At 50.3% G+C, this 20397-nt stretch overlaps 1 protein-coding gene across 1 annotated transcript; it reads left to right on the forward strand.

Annotated features, from left to right (window-relative positions):
- The first annotated feature begins 916 nt into the window (after positions 1-916).
- On the forward strand, positions 917-15308 carry MGST2 (microsomal glutathione S-transferase 2). Its single transcript, XM_054172699.1, has 5 exons — positions 917-987; positions 8318-8417; positions 10382-10452; positions 12264-12345; positions 15077-15308. Exons 1-5 carry the CDS (start codon positions 930-932, stop codon positions 15207-15209), a joined length of 444 nt encoding a protein of 147 aa, XP_054028674.1. The 5' UTR covers positions 917-929; the 3' UTR covers positions 15210-15308.
- The last annotated feature ends 5089 nt before the right edge of the window (positions 15309-20397 follow it).

The raw sequence follows: 20397 nt of genomic DNA on the forward strand, positions 1-20397 counted from the left end.
GAACTTCTTCCTAACATCCAGCCTAAACCTCCCCTGGTGCAGCTTGAGACTGTGTCCTCTTGTTCTGGTGCTGGTTGCCTGGGAGAAGAGACCAAGCCCCACCTGGCTACAACCTCCCTTCAGGTAGTTGTAGACAGCAATAAGGTCTCCCCTGAGCCTCCTCTTCTCCAGGCTAAGCAACCCCAGCTCCCTCAGCCTCTCCTCATAGGGCCACTGCTTTTGTTCCAGTGGTCTCATGGGATCATAAGAAGCTAATGACATGAAGCTTCCTGTTAGTCAGGGCTAGCTGATGAGAAAATGTTCCTTGAGAGAGTCTCTCTCACTTTTAGGGCTAGGCATAAGCTATAGGAAGTGCACTCCAGGCAGTGAAATGAGGAGAGAAGTTGTTCTTTGCTCAGATGTTTGAACCATGCTGAACAATTCCTTTCTGCATTGCTGGCTACTTGTGAAGTGGCTGTCCTGTCACCTGTGGGAGTCTTAGCTACACAAGTTCAGCACACCCCATAAATCAAGCGTGGGGCTGGCACAAAGCTCCACTTCCCCCTTGTGCCTCCTGCCCCTGCTGCTTCCGAGTGGTGCTCCCAGGGATGGACGCAGACCTTGCCACGCTGGGCCCTGGGCAAACACAGAACAAAACCTCTTTGCCCCCAGAGAGACTGCAACTGGAATCTAAGACATAAAAGGACAGCTGAATCCACAGAGGCTGGGTTTGTTCTCGCTGTGCTTTCACACAGCCAAGAAGCAGGCAGGGCTGGCAGGCAGCGCTTGAGCCTTCTCCTGCAAGGAGAAATCACCGTCATTTTTGCACTCTTCAAAAGCTCTGCTTCCGAGGCAGGCCTTTGGGGCAGTGCTGACAAGCAGGGTCATTGTCCAACCTGTTGATTTTCCTGGTTGCTCTCTGCTCTTTGCACACGGAAGCTGCCGGGAACATGGCTGGCAGATCGGTGCTGCTCGCGGCTGTCTCTCTTCTCTCTGCCTTCCAGCAACGTAAGATCCTGGCAGGGGTGAGGGGGGTGGGTGGCATGGCTGGGGCTTAGGGAGGTTTCCCCTGCTTGTGGATCAGCTAGCTCTGCTGTAACTTCAGTTTCTGAGAACTCCTAAGATTGCTCTCACTGGAGTGTTGTTTCCCCTCTCTGCAGTCTGAGAGGGAGTTGGTTCAGTGGGACAGATGACTTTTCCATGTGGGAGAAGCGAACTTGTTTTCAAGTCTGTTTTGCTAGCTGACTTTTTTTGGCATCAGACTATTCTGACAGCTTGTACTAACTCCCAACTACCAAGAGAAGCATAGCCAGCAGGTCGAGGGAGGTGATTCTCCCCCTCTACTCTGCTCTGCTGAGACCCCACCTGAAGTACTGCATCCAGTTCTGCAGCCCCTAGTACAAGAGGGATATGGAGGTGCTGGAAGGTGTCCAGAGAAGGGCCACAAGGATGATCAGAGGGCTGGAGCTGCTCTGCTATGAGGACAGACTGAGAGAGTTGGGGCTGTTCAGTCTGGAGAAGAGAAGGCTCCAAGGAAACCTTATTGTGGCCTTCCAGGATCTGAAAGGGGCTGCAGAAAAGCTGGGGAGGGACTTTGTAGGGTGTCAGGGAGTGATAGGACTAGGGGGAATAGAAAAAAAACTGAAAAGGGTAGATTCAGATTGGATGTTAGGAAGAAGGTCTTCCCTAGGAGGGTGGTGAGAGACTGGCACAGGTTGCCCAGGGAGGTGGTAGAAGCCTCATCCCTGGAGGTTTTTGAGGCCAGGGTGGATGGGACTCTGAGCAACCTGATGTAGTGTGAGGTGTCCCTGCCCATGGCAGGAGGGTTGGAACTGGCTGATCCTTGAGGTCCCTTCCAACCCTAACAATTCTATGATTCTGGTAGCTATAAAGTTATCCCAAAGTCAGATTGTGTCTTGGGCTTGAGTCTTGCCTAGATATCTCCACCTGAAAACCTCAAAAGTGAGATAAATTTGTAATGGCAAATACACCAGTGCTGGACTGAAAGTGCTGTAAAAACTGTTCTGAAACAGAGACAGGTACTGAGTAATGAAATGTATTGAAATGATAGGCACTGAAATGAAAGAAGGAAGGAACCCTTGACAGCAGGAGCAATAATAAGAGTTCAGTATAGTAGCAGGAGTTCCAGAGGGACAGGGATCTACCCGAGAGAGTCTAACGGAGAGCTACCAGGATGATTGAGGGACTGGAGCACTGCCCTGTGAGGAGAGGCTGAGAGCCCTGGGGCTGGTTAGTCTGGAGCAGACTGAGAGGGGATTTAATCAATGTTTATAAATATCTGAGGGCTGGGGGTCAGGAGGGAGGGGACAGCCTCTGCTCACTTGCACCCTGTGGTAGGACAAGGAGCAATGGATATAAACTACAGCACAGGAGGTTCCACCTCAACATGAGGAGGAACTTCTTCACTGGGAGGGTCACAGAACACTGGCACAGGCTCCCCAGAGAGATTGTGGAGTCTCCTTCTCTGGTGACTTTCAAGACCCATCTGGATGTGTTCCTGTATGATCTGTGCTAGATTCTAAGGTCCTACTCTGGCAAGGGGGTTGGACTCAATGATCTCCAGAGGTCCCTTCCAAGCCCTAACATCCTGTGAGATATTCCATATTATATCCTCATCACTACATTTCTTAAGATCCAAGTGGATTTCTCTTTTCTGTTCTCCCTGTACCTTTGAGACTCAAGGACTAGGGGAAGAAGTGGGCAAGGCTGAGATGCTCTTTTTTTACTGAGCATCAGTCTGAAACTGCAGCAGCATTTGTCATTATTTGCTCTGAAATATGTTGATTCATGCATTTGTGTTCATGCCAGGAGCCAACATACATTTTGAAGGCATTTGTGCTACACTACTGTGAGATTCAGAGCAAGTTAAATATAATTACTCTGCCTTTTTTTTTGGGGGGGGTGGGGGGGATGTCTCTTTTTTCACTGTAGTGCTGCAAACTTATCTGTGTGGCTCAACTGTTTATTTGTTCTCAGAGCCTCAACTACTGAAATAGCAGGGGGGGGAAAAAATGCTTGAGAATGTGACCCTTTCAGGTTAAAAAAAGCCTAACACAACAGAAGGCAAAGAAAAAAAAAGCATCTAAAATTTACATTCTCCTTTTCTGTCATCATCTCAGAGCAGCTACAGCATACCCTTGAAATCATCACAGAACATTGCTGTGTGGTGGCAGTATTTACCATCCACTTCTCTGAAAGTTCAGCTTGCCTGCCTTGATTTGTAACTTTCAAGGGTGAAGGATTCAAAACAAACAAACAAGCAGAGAAAGAAGCATCAGCCAGAAGAGTACTGCAGTTTGAAAGCTCAAGGAAACTGCAAAGGAAGGGGGGGGTGGAATAGGTGTGTTCTTCATAGAATCATAGGACTGTCAGGGTTGGAAGGGACCTCAAGGATCATCTGGTTCCAAGCCCCCTGCCATGGGCAGGGACACCTCACACTACAGCAGGTTGCTCACAGCCACATCCAGCCCGGCTGTAAAAACCTCCAGGGATGAGGCTTCCACTACCTCCCTGGGCAACCTGTGCCAGTCTCTCACCACCCTCCTGGGGAAGAATTTCTTCCCAACATCCAATCTGAATCTACCCATTTCTAGTTTTGTTCCATCCCCCCCAGTCCTATCACTCCCTGACACCCTCAAAAGTCCCTCCCCAGCTTTCTTGCAGGCCCCCTTCAGATACTGGAAGGCCACAATCAGGTCTCCTCAGAGCCTTCTTTTCAGTCTGAATAGCCCAAACTCTCTCAGTCTATCACTACCTGAGATCCTAGAAGTGCCCAGCTAGCCTGGGGTTTAATTTGCACTGGCAGTCTGACATCAAGCCCAGAGAAACCCGTGGAAGAATCTGACCTGCTGATCTGATTTAAAGCCTCACAGCACGGCTTGCTTCCTAGCAGGGGGAAACCGACATGGATTAATCTATGGCAGTTCAAATGAGTGCTGTGAAACCACGACCATTAGCACGTGTAACAACCAGTTCAGGTAAGGGGAGTGTAAGCCCAGCCCCTGAGCAAAATACACACAGCGCTGGGTGCTCCCTTTGCTCCTCTGTTTGTTCTGCCCAGCCTCTCCCTCTTGAGTTAGGAAGGTGCTAATGGGCAATGAGCCCTCCCCGAAGCAGCGCTGCAAGCCAGGTTTCACTTGGCAGTCAGCAGAGGTACAAGATGTAGTGCCTCAGAGCCACGGATTGTTAGTAGAATCAGGTCAGAAATGCTCTAGGGTGGAAAGAGTGAGCAGCAGCAACGTGGGAAGTGGCTTCCAGTCATGAATCCGGTTTTAAGCAGCTAAGATTTGCTTGGGAGATGAGTGTTTTGCAGACTGATGGGGCAAGAAAGGAATCTAGTGAAAGGACAGAATGAATCCCAGTCACTGGTAGAGGAGAGAACAGGGAGAACAGGAAGCCCACTAATCCTCTAGCACCTTTGGAAGTCACTCATAGTGATTCTTGGAGGCAGCAAGACATTACTACAAAGCATCAAGAGAAGCACAGCCAGCAGGTCAAGGGAAGTGATTCTCCCCCTCTAGTCCGCTCTGGTGAGATCCCATCTGGAGTACTGCATCCAGTTCTGCAGCCACTAGTGCAGGAAGGATCTGGAGGTGCTGGAAGGTGTCCAGAGAAGGGCCATGAGGATGAGCAGAGGGCTGGAGCTGCTCTGCTATGTGCACAGACTGAGGGCTTTGGGGCTGTTCAGTCTGGAGAAGAGAGGGCTCTGAAGAGACCTAATTGTGGCCTTCCAGTATCTGAAGGGGGCTACAAGAAAGCTGGGGAGGGACTTTGTGGAGTGTCAGATAATGATAGGACTGGGAGGAATGGAACAAAACTATAGATGGGTAGATTCAGATTGGATGTTAGGAAGAAGTTCTTCCCCAGGAGGGTGGTGAGACACTGGCACAGGTTGCCCAGGGAGGTGGTGGAAGCCTCATCCCTGGAGGTTTTTACAGCCAGGCTGGATGTGTCTGTGAGCAACCTGATGTGATGTGAGGTGTTCCTCCTGCCCATGGCAGTGGGGCTGAGACTGGATGATCCTTGAGGTCCCTTCCAACCCTGACAACTCTATGATTCAATTGTTTCCCAAAGGTTGTTGTGCACTTCCCATGGAAATTACCCTGCAAAGTCATGCACTGTGATACAGGTATTAGCTTCTCCACAGGCTTTTTAGCACATACAAATGTTGGAGAGCAGTGTTCCTTGAAAGCCTGCTTTGTCCCACATGTTCAGAGTAAGGACATTAGCTCAGTCACCATAAATGCCACCTGAAGTTGAGAGCCAAAGGAAAAGAACAAGGAAACAAAGGCAACTCAGGCACACCTCACAGCCACCTCAGCCATGCAATTTAGCCTGCTAGAACTGAACAACTTGATGCTAGGGGCAGAAAGGGCTGTGGAAAGCTTTACTTACTCCTGCTGCAATGCTTCCTGGAGTCCTCATGACAGCACCTCCAGCAGGTGGGCCAGAAGAGCTCTCCCATTGCTTCATTATTTACTTTAGCCCTTGTTAAGTCATAATCACAAACCTGAAATCTGGAGGCACATTTGCTGCTTTCCACTCAGCAGAAAGGAACTAAAAGGCAAGTCCTGTGCAGTTAACAACAACACAAAAATGCAACAATTATTCCTCCCCTGAGCTCCTTTCAAGTTGGCACCTGTCTTGTTCTGCACCCTGGGCTCACATTTTCGTTGAAGGTGACAGACATGACTCTAGTTCTCCCATTATGCAGTGCCACAGCTTGACTTTCATTGCCACATAAAAGCCCACTTGTCCCTAAGTGAAGCTAAGTTGCCATCAATCACAGTGGCAGCCACCAAACAACTGGATTTTATGATGACCAGCTATGCTATCATACCACAGCCTCTTTCTCTGTCTGGGGCACCAGAGTCTCTCTGCCCCCCAAACTCCAGCCTTGCTGACTAAGCAGTACCACACTCAGCTCAGGCCAGGGTTATACCATGGCCTTGAGGATTTGCTTTGGTTAACTGGCTAGAAAATGAGGAATGCATTGCTGGCTGAAACCTCCACAGCACAGAATCATAGAATAGCAGCACAGAATCAATAAGGTTGGAAAAGACTCAAAGATCATCAAGTCCAACCTGCCACCCAACACCTCATGACTACTAAACCATGGCACCCAGTGCCACGTCCAATCCCCTCTTGAACACCTCCAGGGACGGTGACTCCACCACCTCCCTGGGCAGCACATCCCAATGGCTAACAACTCTCTCTGGGAAGAACTTTCTCCTCACCTCCAGCCTAAACCTCCCCTGGCACAGCTTGAGACTGTGTCCTCTTGTTCTGGTGCTGGTTGCCTGGGAGAAGAGACCAACCCCCACCTGGCTACAACCTCCCTTCAGGTAGTTGTAGAGAGCAATAAGGTCTCCCCTGAGCCTCCTCTTCTCCAGGCTAAGCAACCCCAGCTCCCTCAGCCTCTCCTCACAGGGCTGTGCGCCAAACCCCTCCCCAGCCTCGTTGCCCTTCTCTGGGCATGTTCAAGCATCTCAAAAACACAAACCACCATGGCTCACCTACCACTTTGGCTGATGAACAAGGCAAAATTTGCCAGCATGTAGGCTTTTGTCATAAGAAAGAGACCATTCTGAGGGTGGCAGAGGCTTGAAAGCAACTTTTCAGTTAAGTTTTCTGAGGAAATATCAGAGGCAATTCTTCTGCTTCCATCAGTTCCAATCTGCCTGAATCCTGTTCTGTAAAGCCTCCCTGTTGCCATTCTCCCCTTCTGAATGGCCTGCAAGGTGGCAAATAACAGATGACTCAGCAGGCATAATGTGAGATGCATGGGTGGGAGTGGAGGAGGTCTTGCTGGTTGCATATACAATGCAAGGTCTTGTAAACCTGCCTTACAGAGAGACAGCTGAGAGGCTCTGATTAGTCTCTGGAGAGAAAGGTGAAGAGGTCACTTGAATGCAGCCCATAATTACTTACATGGGGGGAAGACAGATGGGAAAATGCCCTTTTTGTGTGTGTGTGACTGTGATCACAGTGCTGTGAGAAAAAGGGAGCACAGAGGCAGCACCAATAATACCTCTAGCTGTGCTTTAATGCCACTGCTCCCAGAAAGGAGGACAGAAGGCACGCTCTAGGCTTGCCCTCAGACAGGTCTTTGGAGTGAACTCAGGTGGGAGCCTGGTTTCTGGATCCAGGTAAACTTCAGGTACAAGGTAGAGAGGGAGTTTCTCATACAGGATGGCTACTGGTTGACAGCAGCTGAACACGAGCCAGCAGTGTGCCCAGGTAACCAAGAAGGCCAATGGCATCCTGGGCTGTATCAGGAACAGAGTGGCCAGCAGGAGCAGGGAGGTCATTCTGCCCCTGTACACCACACTGGCTAGGTCACACCTTGAGTCCTGGGTCCAGTTCTGGGCTCCTCAGATTAGGAAAGATGTTGAGTTGCTGGAGGGTGTCCAGAGAAGGGCAACAAAGCTGGGGAGGGGTTTGGAGCACAGCCCTGTGAGGAGAGGCTGAGGGAGCTGGGGTTGCTTAGCCTGGAGAAGAGGAGGCTCAGGGGAGACCTTATTGCTCTCTACAACTAGACCTCAAAGATCATCAAGTCCAACCTTTCACCCAAGACCTCATGACTACTAAGCCATGTGTGGTGGTTTGAGCCTTAACTGGGACTTAGGAGCTCAGATGGGGGCAAGGCTGAGAATCCCTCCCCTGCTCCCCCCTCCTCTTTCCCAATGGAGAGGAAAAAGAAAGGGAAGGAGCAAATCCACCAAGAAATAATTTGGAGTCAGCTTGGGAGCAGAGGTAATGAATTCTCTTTAAACAATATATATCTATGTAGCAATAACAGGTAGGGTTCACAAGGGTAAGGAACAAGGATGGATGGGAGAAAAAATAAGAATACAAAACCAGTCTCTTTGAAGAGGTGTGGAGGTAGCAGGGAGAAGGAGCAGGCCTGACCACGTGGCAGAGAAGCAGGGAGCCCACAGCAGTCCTTGTCCAAGCAAAGGCAGGGCCCAAGAGACCTAATGGCTGCAGTGTCCTCCTTTCTATAGCCTTGCTGGGCAGGGAGGGAGAGTGGAGCAGACTAACTTAGTTTCCCAGGGGGAAAACCCCCTGCAGGGAGGGCAATGCTCTCCCAAGCCCTCTCCCTCTGCTTCCAGGATGGACACTAACCCATCACACCACAGCTTCAAGTGCCACATCCAATCCCTTTTAGAACACCCCCAGGGACGGTTTAGTGCTGCTCACCTTCTGTTCCACAAAATGAAAGAGCTGAAGAGCAATGATCTCTGCTTAAGACATTACTGACCTGTTAGGGGTGCAGTTGCACTGAGGAACTGTGTCATTTGTTTTTGCTTTGCAGTTCACTTGGCTTGGCTGGTGGGGAATTCAAGAATGAAGCACAAGGTCATGCCCCCAGCTGTCACTGGAGCTCCAGAGTTCGACAGAACATTCCGTGCACAGTTAAGTCTGGAGGCCATCAGGATGGTGGCAATGAACAAACAAGTCAGGCCAGAAGAGAAGCAAACCCACTCTCTTAAAACATTGCCTTCTCTTTGCATATTTTGCTTAACAATGAAACAAACCAAACCAAAACAAAACCAAACCAAAAGGAAAACTAATGAGCAGATCACTTTCCAAAGGACCCAGCTATTATTTTAATGATCATGGGGTAAGTTCAGCTCATTTGCAACAGTCACTGCTCAAATTCAGGCTGGAGGTGAGGAGAAAGTCCTTCACAGAAAGAGTTATTGGCCATGTGCTGCCCAGGGAGGTGGAACACCGTCCCTGGAGGTGTTCAAAGAGGGGATTGGACGTGGCATGTGGTGCCATGGTTTAATAGTCATGAGGTGTTGGGTAACAGGTTGGACTTGATGATCCCTGAGGCCTTTTCCAACCCTATTGATTCTGTGATTCCATGAAATTCTGACCAAACTAGGCAACCAGATTACCCAAACCTAAGTAGAGGTTGAGAAACAGTTGATTGTCACTTAAAGAATTCAGATGGTCTGGAACTGGCAAGCAGGGCTGGCAGTTCTTGGGCTGTGGCTGACACCAATCAGGTGGATGACAAGAGGACAGAAAACCCCTTTGGTGTGGGCAGCAGTGGAACAGCCTGGCTAAGAAGACAGAGTTTTCCTAAAGGGCTTCAGTTTGTGATCAGCTAATGACTCCATGCAGAAGCATTCATTTAAAAGTATTTAAGCTTGAGGAAGACAGATTTAGACTGGATGTTAGGAGGAGATTCTTTACAGTGAGGGTGGTGAGACACTGGAACAGGTTGCCCAGGGAAGTTGTGGCTGCCCCTTCCCTAGAGGTGTTCAAGGCCAGGTTGGATGAGGTCTTGAGGGACCTGAGCTGGTGGAGGATGTCCCTGCCCATGGCATGGGGGGGTGGAACTAGGTGATATTTAAGGTCCCTTCTAACCCCAACAATGCTATAAGTCTGTGAATATTCCAGACAATGCCATTTGCTGTAGGTGTAGCTGTAGTGAGTAACAGTAACGAGACCTGGAATGCATTAGACAGGGTATTAGATAGCAGAACATGTTGGTGTAGAAGGTTGTCTGATTTGTTTAAATCATCCAAAACAACCAAGGGAAGACCTTCCAACAAAATATTGGTGGGAAAACTGCTGGTGGCCACAAATCAAGGTGTTGCAGCCATAGAATCACAGAATCAATAAGGTTGGAAGAGACCTCAGAGATCATCAAGTCCAACCTGTCACCCAACACCTCATGACTACTAGACTATGGCACCAAGTGTCACATCCAATCCCCTCTTGAACACCTCCAGGGATGGTGACTCCACCACCTCCCTGGGCAGCACATTCCAATGGCCAACAACTCTCTCTGTGAAGAACTTTCCTCAGCATCAGAAGCTCTGTTGTGTGCTGTCTGTGCCTGGATAGCACTGCATACAGGCAGCTGGCCTCAGAGCAGAGCCATTCAAGCAGCCTGTGCACAGCTCTCTGCTTCCTCTTGCAGTCCCAGGAATGCTGACCCACAAAACTTGCCTACCCAGTGTGGAGATAATTGGTTTGCATCATCACATCCATGTGCCAAAAATTCCTTCCTGCCTCTGCTGCACAGGCACTCAGGACAGGATGATTTGTCCTACTTATTTCCATGCTGTTGGGGATCATAGAATCAGAGTCGCAATAAGGTTGGTAAAAGACCTCAAAGATCATCAAGTCCAACCTGTCCCTTGTCCATGTTTAAACACCAGGAAAATATTTTAGGTAGTTTCTACTCTGGATTACAAAGAAGAGGCTTCTTAAGAGTGCCCAGGGCTGCTTCAACTGGGCTCACACTGGATTCAACGTCAGTGGGCAACAAAATGCGGCCAAAGCTGATTCTCCTTGACAGTCCCACACTGTGTGGCTCTTTTCCTAGCCACACCAATGTTCTCTCCAATTTATTCTGCAGGCAAAACTGTGTGGAGTTTTACCCAGTGTTCCTGACTCTCCTCTGGACCGCAGGGTGGTTCTTTAATCAAGGTAAACACTTTTTGCTTCTACCTTCACTGAGAAGTTTTGCCCAGCTTTTAAAACCACTTACATTTCATCAGGAGGTAAATGGCTGTGGACATCTTCCCCCCCCCCCACCCCTTTTGATTTGGCTTACCTTATCACAGGCTTCCTAGAGGCATGCTCAGTGACACTAAAATCCCCACTTAGTCATGGCACCTCGCACAGCCCCACCAGCTTTCACTTCTCTCTGCAAGCCAAGGGGCCAGCATAGAGCACATCAATCATATATTCAGTGGAGTCTTAGGGTGACTCATTCAGAAAAGCAGCTGCCAGATCCTTCCCACCAACAATTACTTGCACATTATGTGGTAATTCTCACAGGACATCAAGCCACAGCTATGGTCCCTTGGAAGGGGGACAGCCTGAAAAGACTCAGGTCAGAGCCCTCATCCCCGTGGCTGGACCCCTGGCTGCTGGAGCCAGAGCTCGAGCCAGTAAATCTGGGGTTTGACAACCCAGGTGAGTGCCACCACCACTGGGCTCTGATTTGTTTGTTCTGGGACACAGCACTGAAGCTCTGTCAGCACAGCAGCTTCTCCAGCCATAGACATTGTGCTTCAGCCGTGCAGCCCGGGCTCAGGAAAGCCCCTTCTGATTTCTCAGCGGGGCATTTCTTTGGCCAAATGCTCTGAACTCAGACACCACAGAGCTCTAACAGGTCCCAACAGTGATAGGGTGGACTCTTGCAGAGCTAAAATTTGTGACAAAGCCCTAATGTTTACATTCTGCCTTTCCCCAGCTGATGCTTTAGAGGCATGAAGTCTGTGGGCTGGGGAATGGATAAGCAGCTTGTGCCCACCACACCTTTCCTTCCTGAACAATCAGCTTCCTTCTCTCCTTTCTGCCCTTGTTCCAAAGCAGTCACTTTGGTCTGGGGCTCTCTTACAGCCAGAGTCCCCATCTTCCCTGCAAATCCAAAAGTAAATCCAAGGCAGCCCCACTCAGGTCAACAAAGTGGCTATGAAATGTTAGATGTGCTCGTGGACAGGCACTTGAATTAAGGAAGATCACAGCTGCCACCCAGCACCACAGATGTGTGCTGTCATGTGTAAGAGAAGAAGAACTATTTTCACCTGCCATTTAAGTCGTTTTTCAGCTGATGTCTCCCATAGGTATGTTTGCAGGAGTTAATCCGGGGCACAGGGAGAGCTGTCCTCTCCAGCCCTGCCTAGCCCTGGATAATGCACTGACCTACAGCCCCTGCTCCATCTATCAAAGGGAGGGGACTTTATACCCTTCCCACAGGGAGGTCAGACAGCTAACTTCACTACAGCATTCCCTCCTGTCCTTGGATAAAAGCTGCTATATAAATGCAAAGCAGGTTATTAGCAACATCAATGAGGTTCTCTTGCCAAAACAAACACCCCCCCCTTTAGCCTGACCTGCTGTAACACCACCGAAGGACAGTGCTGGGTCAAGCCACCGTGCTCCAGCCACTGGCCTGTCTCTGGGATAACCTGGGGAGTCTACAGATTCCTGGCACTTCCTGAGATTTCACTTTCAGGGAGTGCTGTGAGATTATTGGGGGGTTTATTGGACAGTTCTATGCCCACCCCTCCTGTAAAGCCCTATCCAGAGCCTGCTGCAGTCAGTATTAAAGCACACAGAGAACTCTCTTGAGTGATTCTTTCCCAAGGTAACTTTCCAGGGCATGGGTAGCTATGCCCCAGAGTTATACAACTAGAAAATGTACTGAAGGAGTTAACTGCTGACATTCCTCATTTCTTTTCTTTAGTTTTCTGACTTTGTTTTTCCCTTTATTAATCTTTCCTTCTCAGAAGTAGCTTCCTTGCTGGGTGTGCTGTATGTGTTTACCCGCTACAAGTACTTCCATGGTTACGTCCAGTCCGTGAAAGGAAGGTAAGGAGTTACCTGCTGAAGGCAGCCTAAAAGCTCCAGGCTGTGGTCTGCAGCTGTGCAGAGAGCCAAGGCTCCCTGGCAGGGAAAAGTGACTGTAATTGAATGCAACATGGGTAATGCATCAGCATGAGGTCTGCAGCAGAAACCCTCAGGGAAGAGGGCTGGCAGTCACAGCATTAGAATAGAAGAGAGGAGAGGGAGAGGGAGAGGGAGAGGGAGAGGGAGAGGGAGAGGGAGAGGGAGAGGGAGAGGGAGAGGGAGAGGGAGAGGGAGAGGGAGAGGGAGAGGGAGAGGGAGAGGGAGAGGGAGAGGGAGAGGGAGAGGGAGAGGGAGAGGGAGAGGGAGAGGGGAGAGGGGAGAGGATAGAATTAACCAGGTTAGAAGAGACCTTTGAGATCATCCAGAGAAGGACAACAAAGCTGGGGAAGGGTTTGGAGCACAGCCCTGTGAGGAGAGGCTGAGGGAGCTGGGGTTGCTTAGCCTGGAGAAGAGGAGGCTCAGGGGAGGCCTTATTGCTGTCTACAGCTACCTGAAGGGAGGCTGTAGACAGGTGGGGGTTGGTCTCTTCTCCCAGGAAACCAGCACAAGAGGACACAGTCTCAAGCTGCACCAGGGGAGGTTTAGGCTTGAGGTGAGCAGAAAGTTCTTCACAGAAAGAGTCATTTGCCATTGGAATGTGCTGCCCAGGGAGGTGGTGGAGTCACCATCATTGGAGGTGTTTAGGAGGAGACTGGATGGGATGCTTGGTGCCATGGGTTAGCTGATTAGATGGTGCTGGATGATGGGTTGGATGCAATGATCTTGAGGGTCTCTTCCAACCTGGTCTATTCTATTCTATTCTATTCTATTCTATTCTATTCTATTCTATTCTATTCTATTCTATTCTATTCTATTCTATTCTATTCTATTCCATTCCATTCCATTCCATTCCATTCCATTCCGAGATCATTTTCTATCTCATAGTAGGAAAAGCACTAATACAGTGAATGCAGTGAACACCAGCCAGAAGACTACCAACTCTTAGGGCAATGTGGGGAGCAAAACTGTGTAGGTAAATGACAAGCAGAGCATAATGGACTTTTCTTTAGTCAACAGACTAAAAAGTCTTTTGCTCAAGAAATCTTCCCCATGCTTTATTTCAGTACTCTTAGACCAATAGTTTGAGCCTCTCAAGGCATCCTAAGAGCAGTGGCTGGCCCCACTGTTAGAGCTTTACACTCTGCTGGTTCCTGTGCATCTAAGAGAGGTGCTGTGAGTCAGCCTGGCAGCCCTAGGAACCAGCTTTGATCAGCAGGCCTGCTCCTGCAGCTAACCTCCAGCAGCAGGTTAGCACAAGTCAGGCATGCAGAACCCAGCCCCAAAACACACAACAAGCCTCCAGCAGCCCTTGCAGAGAGCAGGTAATGACTCCTCACCCTGGGTCTCAGCTCTAACCACTGACTACAGCCCTGCTAGCTGTAAAGACAAACCTGGTCTGTGTGCTCCCAGAACTGGTTACAACCTGTACTCCTGCACTTAACCACATGGCCTGCAGGTCACATTTGCCATGGTTGGATTTGTTAAGGACATAACAGGAACCTGCACCTACTACTCAGTGTCTGTGCTGGAGAAGCCTTTGCATGTGAGCTGTATAACCTTTGCCCTTCCCTCCAGCTGGCTCTGACAGATCCTTATAGGGCTAAGCTAAAGACTTTTTTAATGCTCCCTTGACACTGAGGAAATCTCATGCTTCACTGTTTTCAAAGCAGCCTCTTGGCATGGCATGCCCAGGAAGGTTTCTTGTATCAGGTCGTTAGGCACCAGTGAGATTCTCAGGCTCTCTACACCCCCAGCAGTGCCTGAGCACCAAACAGTCAGACTATTTGTAGTGAGTGATCCTGCAGCAGCAAAAGAATAGAATAGGAATAGAATAGAATAGAATAGAATATAGAATAGGATATTGAATAGAATAGAATTAACCAGGTTGGAAGAGACCTTCAAGATCATCGTATCCAACCTATCACCCAACACCATCTAATCAACTAAACCATAGCACCAAGCACCCCATCCAGTCTCTTCCTAAACACCTCCAGGGATGGTGACTCCACCACCTCCCTGGGCAGCACATTCCAATGGCCAATCACTCTTTCTATGAAGAACTTCTTCCTAACATCCAGCCTAAACCATAGAATCAACCAGGTTGGAAAAGACCTTTGAGATTATCAGGTCCAACCTATGACCTAATACCTAACACGTTATGACTAACTAAACCATGGCTTCAAGTGCCACATCCAGTCCCCTTTTAAACACCTCCAGTGATGGTGACTCCACCACCTCCCTGGGCAGCACATTCCAATGGCTAACAACTCTCTCTGGGAAGAAGCTTCTCCTCACCTCCAGCCTAAACTTCCTCTGGTGCAGCTTGAGACTGTGTCCTCTTGTTCTGGTGCTGCTTGCCTGGGAGGAGAGACCAACCCCCACCTGGCTACAACCTCCCTTCAGGTAGTTGTAGACAGCAAGAACATCTCCCCTGAGCCTCCTCTTCTCCAGGCTAAACAACCCCAGCTCCCTCAGCCTCTCCTCACAGGGCTGTGCTCCAAACCCCTCCCCAGCTTTGTTGCCCTTCTCTGGACACCTTCCAGCATCTCAACATCTTCCCTAAGCGGAGGGGCCCAGAGGAGAAGCACCTTCCCTGTAAACACACCATGGACAGTTCATAACAGTACTTTTCCCCTCTGTTTTCCACTTGCAGGGTAACAGGGTTTTACCTGAACTTGATCATCCTGACCTGCTTGTTAACCCTGGGTGTAGCTGGACTTGTTAACAGCTTCCTGGATGAATACCTGGACGTCAGCCTTGGGAAGAAACTACGCCAGCTGTTCTGAAGGCTGCTTTTCTGTCTCAAATAAATAAACCATGGGGATGTTTTCCCTTGAACAGCAACAAGATGAGAAGCTGCATGTGAATAAAGCCTCAGAGCTCGTTCCTAGCAGCCCATTGCAATGAGAAATGCATGCTTTCCCCTGAGCTGTTTATACTTCCTCCCCCTTGGAAAAGGCAGAGTGTCATGTCACATCTGCATCTGCCATGACGTGCTCTCTTTGCCTCCCATACAGCACTGTAAGCCCTGAACAAATGGCACGCAGCTAGACCTTTGCATTCACTCACTCATTCATCTGCAGGTGTCAGCACATCTTACCTGACCTCCTTCAGCTTTGCCAACACCTCTGCTGTCTTCCTTTGCTCCCCTTCACCTCCCCCAGCAGTGCCTTCCGTGCTGCACAAAGGCAGAGCCACCCTGCCACGAGGGTCCCTGCTTTCCAAGCGCACCCAAGTCCTACTGCTGGAGCATACAAGGGAATGCTGCTTGCTTCAGGACAACTGGAACGGGCTGCCCAGAGAGGTTGGGGAGTCTCCCTCTCTGGGGACTTACAAGACCCATCTGGATGTGTTCCTGTGTGACCTGTGGCTTTGAATTGAGCACCAAAGTTTCTGTCCCAAGCCTTGCTGCTGGTGTGCAGTGCAGCAGGGGGAATAAACCCAGCCCTCTGAGCTTTGACCTCCTATACTTCAAAACTCAGCACTGGTTAGACCACACCTTGAGTCCTGTGTCCAGTTCTGGGCCCCTCAGTTTAAGAAGCACATCGAGACTCTTGAATGTGTCCAGAGAAGGACAATGAGGCTGGGGAGAGGCCTTGAGCACAGCCCTTGAGCACAGTTGTTTAGCCTGGAGAAGAGGAGGCTCAGGGGAGACCTCATTGCTGTCTACAACTACCTGAAGGGAGGTTGTAGGCAGGAGGGGTTTGGTCTCTTCTCCCAGGCAACCAGCACCAGAGCAGGAGGACACAGTCTCAAGCTGTGCCAGGGGAAGTTTAGGCTGGAGGTGAGGAGAAAGTTCTTCCCAGAGAGAGTTGTTAGCCATTGGAATGTGCTGCCCAGGGAGGTGGTGGAGTCACCATCCCTGGAGGTGTTTAGGAAATGCCTTGATGGGGTGCTTGGTTGCATGGTTTAGTTGGTTAGATGGTGTTGGATGATAGGTTGGACTCGATGATCTGAAAGGTCACTTCCAACCTGGTTAATTCTGTGCAATTCTGATAGCCCTCCTTGCTCTGAGGTAGGGGCAGCACGACCCCAAAGCAAGGCCAGACACCTGATGAAGCCCTGCAGCCCCTGCAGGCTGTGTTGAAGCAGCCACACAGAAGCCCTGGGGCCAAACCCAGGTTCGCCTGCCGCCAGCTTCCCTCCTTCCCCTGGCAGATCACCCACTGAGGCGCAGGATGGGGGGCAGAGATGATCCTACAAACCAGCCTGGCACAGGACTCAGACAACCATCTTTTATGTTGGTGGGGGTTTCTTTCTTTTGCTTTGCCTTTTGGGTTTGTGTCTGTTTTTCTTTCAGAGTGGCATGTTAACATCAGGTCTTTGTCTACACATGCCTGTACAGGTCTTCAAAGGAAATAAGCAATGCTTAAGGTACAAAGTAAAAAACAGGGCTGGGGGGTGGGCAAAAACCCACTAGAAAAATCTGACTAAAATGGAGCAAAATTGCTGTCAGGGAATACAGTACAAATTAGTCATTAGATGTCATTAGGAGCAGATGTTGGTCAGTTAGAGGGTAGAAGGGCTCTGCAGAGGGACCTTGACTGACTGGACAGATGGGCAGAGTCCAACGGGATGGCATTCAACAAGTCCAAGTGCTGGGTGCTGTGCTTTGGCCACAACAACCCCATGCAGAGCTACAGAGTGGCTGGAGAGCTGCCAAACAGAGAGGGACCTGGGGGTGCTGATTGACAGCTGCCTAAACATGAGCCAGCAGTGTGCCCAGGTGGCCAAGAAGGCCAATGGCATCCTGGCCTGCATTAGGAATAGTGTGGCCAGCAGGAGCAGGGAGGTCATTGTGCCCCTGGACTCTGCATTGGTTAGGCTGCACCTTGAGTACTGTGTCCAGTTCTGGGCCCCTCAGTTTAAGAAGGACATCGAGACACTTGAACATGTCCAGAGAAGGGCAACAAGGCTGGGGAGAGGCCTTGAGCACAGCCCTGTGAGGAGAGGCTGAGGGAGCTGGGGTTGCTTAGCCTGGAGAAGAGGAGGCTCAGGGGAGACCTCATTGCTCTCTACAACTACCTGAAGGGAGGTTGTAGCCAGGAGGGGGTTGGTCTCTTCTGCCAGGCAATCAGCACCAGAACACGAGGACACAGTCTCAAGCTGCACCAGGGGAGGTTTAGGCTCGAGGTGAGAAGAAAGTTCTTCCTAGAGAGAGTTGTTAGCCCTTGGAATGTGCTGCCCAGGGAGGTGGTGGAGTCCCTGTCCCTGGAGGTGCTCAAGAGGGGATTGGACGTGGCACTTGGTGCCATGGTCTAGCCATGAGGTGTTGGAGACAGGTTGGACTCGATGATCCTCGAGGTCTCTTCCAACCTTGGTGGCACTGTGATGCTGTGATGTCATCTGAAGTGCAACACCCACTGCAGGGAGGATGAGTTAAGGAGTGAAAGAAAAATACTCTATTTTAAGCAAACAGTATATATATATATATATATATATATTTATATGTATATATTTTACAGAGAGTAGACCCAGTGATATCTGTGGAATTGTAAAAACATATTTACAAATAACCTTTTATTATTATTATTATTATTAATTATTATTATTTTTAACATTACATATACATCAGCACCATAGTAAGAAAGGGGGAGGGAGGCAGGGGGGGGAAACAACCAACCAAACAAAAAGAGAGAGGAAAATAACATCCCCCCCCCCCCCAAAACAACCAAACAAAACAACCCCAAACCTAGTAAAATCTACCTCTCTAGTACTTGGTCCCAGTATGGAGTATTTGGAGGGAGCTTTGCAAAGACAACAGAGACTCAGCCTTCATCACCATTTACTCACCCAAAGCCTCTACCTCCCTGATGCACACCCCTCTGCACCTGGCTGCCAGGTGGTGGCTGTGTGCTCCCAAGCCCTCATTCCCCAGCTCTGCACTGAGAGGTGACCCCTGGGCACTAGGACAAAGGGATGCTGTGATGCCCCCAGCGCCGTGCAAGCTTGCAGCTCCCCCACCCCTCCCAGGGCACCTGTGCTGGGCAGGGCAGGTATGTGCCACCGCAGCTGCTGGCACCCACATGCTCATGCAGGCACTCAGCACCATGCCCTCGACCCCTCAGGGTGCCCTTTCTCCCTCTCTTTGCCCATCCCTTCCGTTCAGGCTAGTCCCACTAAGAGCCACTCACCTGCAGGATGAGCTGAGAGCTTTGGCTGGTGCTCTCTTTCACTGGCCTAGGGCCCAACCCAGCTCCTGGTGAAGCAGCTGACAGGCAAACACCCATCCATCACCTTCAGCAGGAACTGGAAGGGGCCCTTGTGCTATATTTGAGACAGGGGTTAGCTAAGAGGTGGAACTAAAGCAGTTTTAAGAACTGTGGCAGGCTGGGTTGGTAGCTCACCCTGACCACGTTAAAAACTCACACCCACGTTAAAAATGCAGCTTCTCCTGCCTGCCTGCACCACAGCATTTGTAACAGATCTTTCCCCTCCTCTGGGTAAGCCCTGTGAGGGACTCCTGCACAAAGGAGAACCATAACAGGGTGCTGAGATGGTTCCAGGCCCATTTTGCTCCCACTCCTTCACGTGCTGCCCAGCTGTGCTCCACAGGGAAAGGCAGGACGTGGAAGCACAAGGTGCTGAGCCCCTCAGCTCCTGTGGGTTTCAGCAGCTGAGCACCTGGCACCTTCAGGCCCTAGGAGAGCAGTGCACAAGGAGGTAATTGGCAGCTGGTATTGATAGTTGTACACTGGTTGGTACTGGTGGTTGTACCCTGGAGACCCTTCCACTGCAGAGCACCTCTTCTGGCTCACAGAGCCCAGCAGTAAGCCAGAGGTTCCCAGGCTTTTTGGATTGTGGCTGATGTTAACAGTTCTGATGCACCACTAGACAGCCTGAGAAGCAGCTCTCAGCTCACAACACTCGAGAAGGTGGTAGGTTTGGGAGGGCAGCTTGCCTCAGAATGCAGCTCCTTTAGAGGCTGGAAGTGGCTGGTGCCTCAGTACTGTGCAGGACCTACCACCACCACAGTGCTGCTCCAGGCAGTGGAGACAGCCCTGTGCTGACCTCGCCTACAAGCTGCTTTGGGCAGACCCATTTGTAACCACTGCATCAATTACTTTACCCATTCATGAATGACCTTCACAACAGCCTTCCACTGGCTCCTGTTCCTCAAACAGTGCAGTGGATTTCAGCCCAGCACACCAGAAGGGATTAGACCAAACCTCTGTTTAAAACTGAAGGGCAGGCTGCATATCACATCAGCTCGAGAGCCCAGACATCCCAGCACAGTGCTACCTGCCACACTTGCACTTTTCCAGAGGAGAGGAGGAACCCAACCTGCTTGCCCCAGACCCTCCCTGTACATTTTCTCCTGCCTGTTCTCTCCCCCCTGCCTGCCCCTTTGCAGCAGCTGTTGCTCACCTGCACAGAAGTGCAGCCACTTTCACCTTGCTTTCCACTCAATGAGTGGAGGGGAGGAAACTGAACTGAAACCATACTGGGAGGAAGAGGAGGGACCTGCTTAGGGCCTATGCTGATGTCTCTTGGTACATCTTAGCCCTCCAGCACCTTAGGTAGCAATTATTCTGCCCCCCTCCACTCCCCCATCCAGCCAACACAGCCCAAGTGCTCTGCCAGGGAAGCACTGCTGCAGGTCCCAAGGGGACTAAATAGCTCACTCAGTTAACCCACCCACTTAAGCTGTCTCCAGCAGCAGTCCCATAATCAAGCTGTCCTCTCTGCAGTGCCAGGTGCATGGTCTCCTACATTTTGATTGGATCCTTGTCACTCTGCAGTGTTGCTGGTGACCTCCCTGTGACTGCTGAGGTTTGTCACGTGTGTGCTGCACGTCCCTTGTGACAGCCCAGAGCCAGCCCTGCGGGCCTGGCCGTGGCTCACCCAGATCTGCTCACCCCCAGGGTTAAGCTTGTTTCTGACCAGGGCCTGTGCAATCCCCCCCCCCAGACATCTTTAGGCTTTGCTCCTGGCTGTTTCTACCTGCTCCCCTGAAGCTGCAGTGTGTGCAGT

This window comes from Dryobates pubescens, chromosome 24 (genome assembly GCF_014839835.1).
Source record: "Dryobates pubescens isolate bDryPub1 chromosome 24, bDryPub1.pri, whole genome shotgun sequence".
Taxonomy (NCBI): Eukaryota; Metazoa; Chordata; class Aves; order Piciformes; family Picidae; genus Dryobates; species Dryobates pubescens.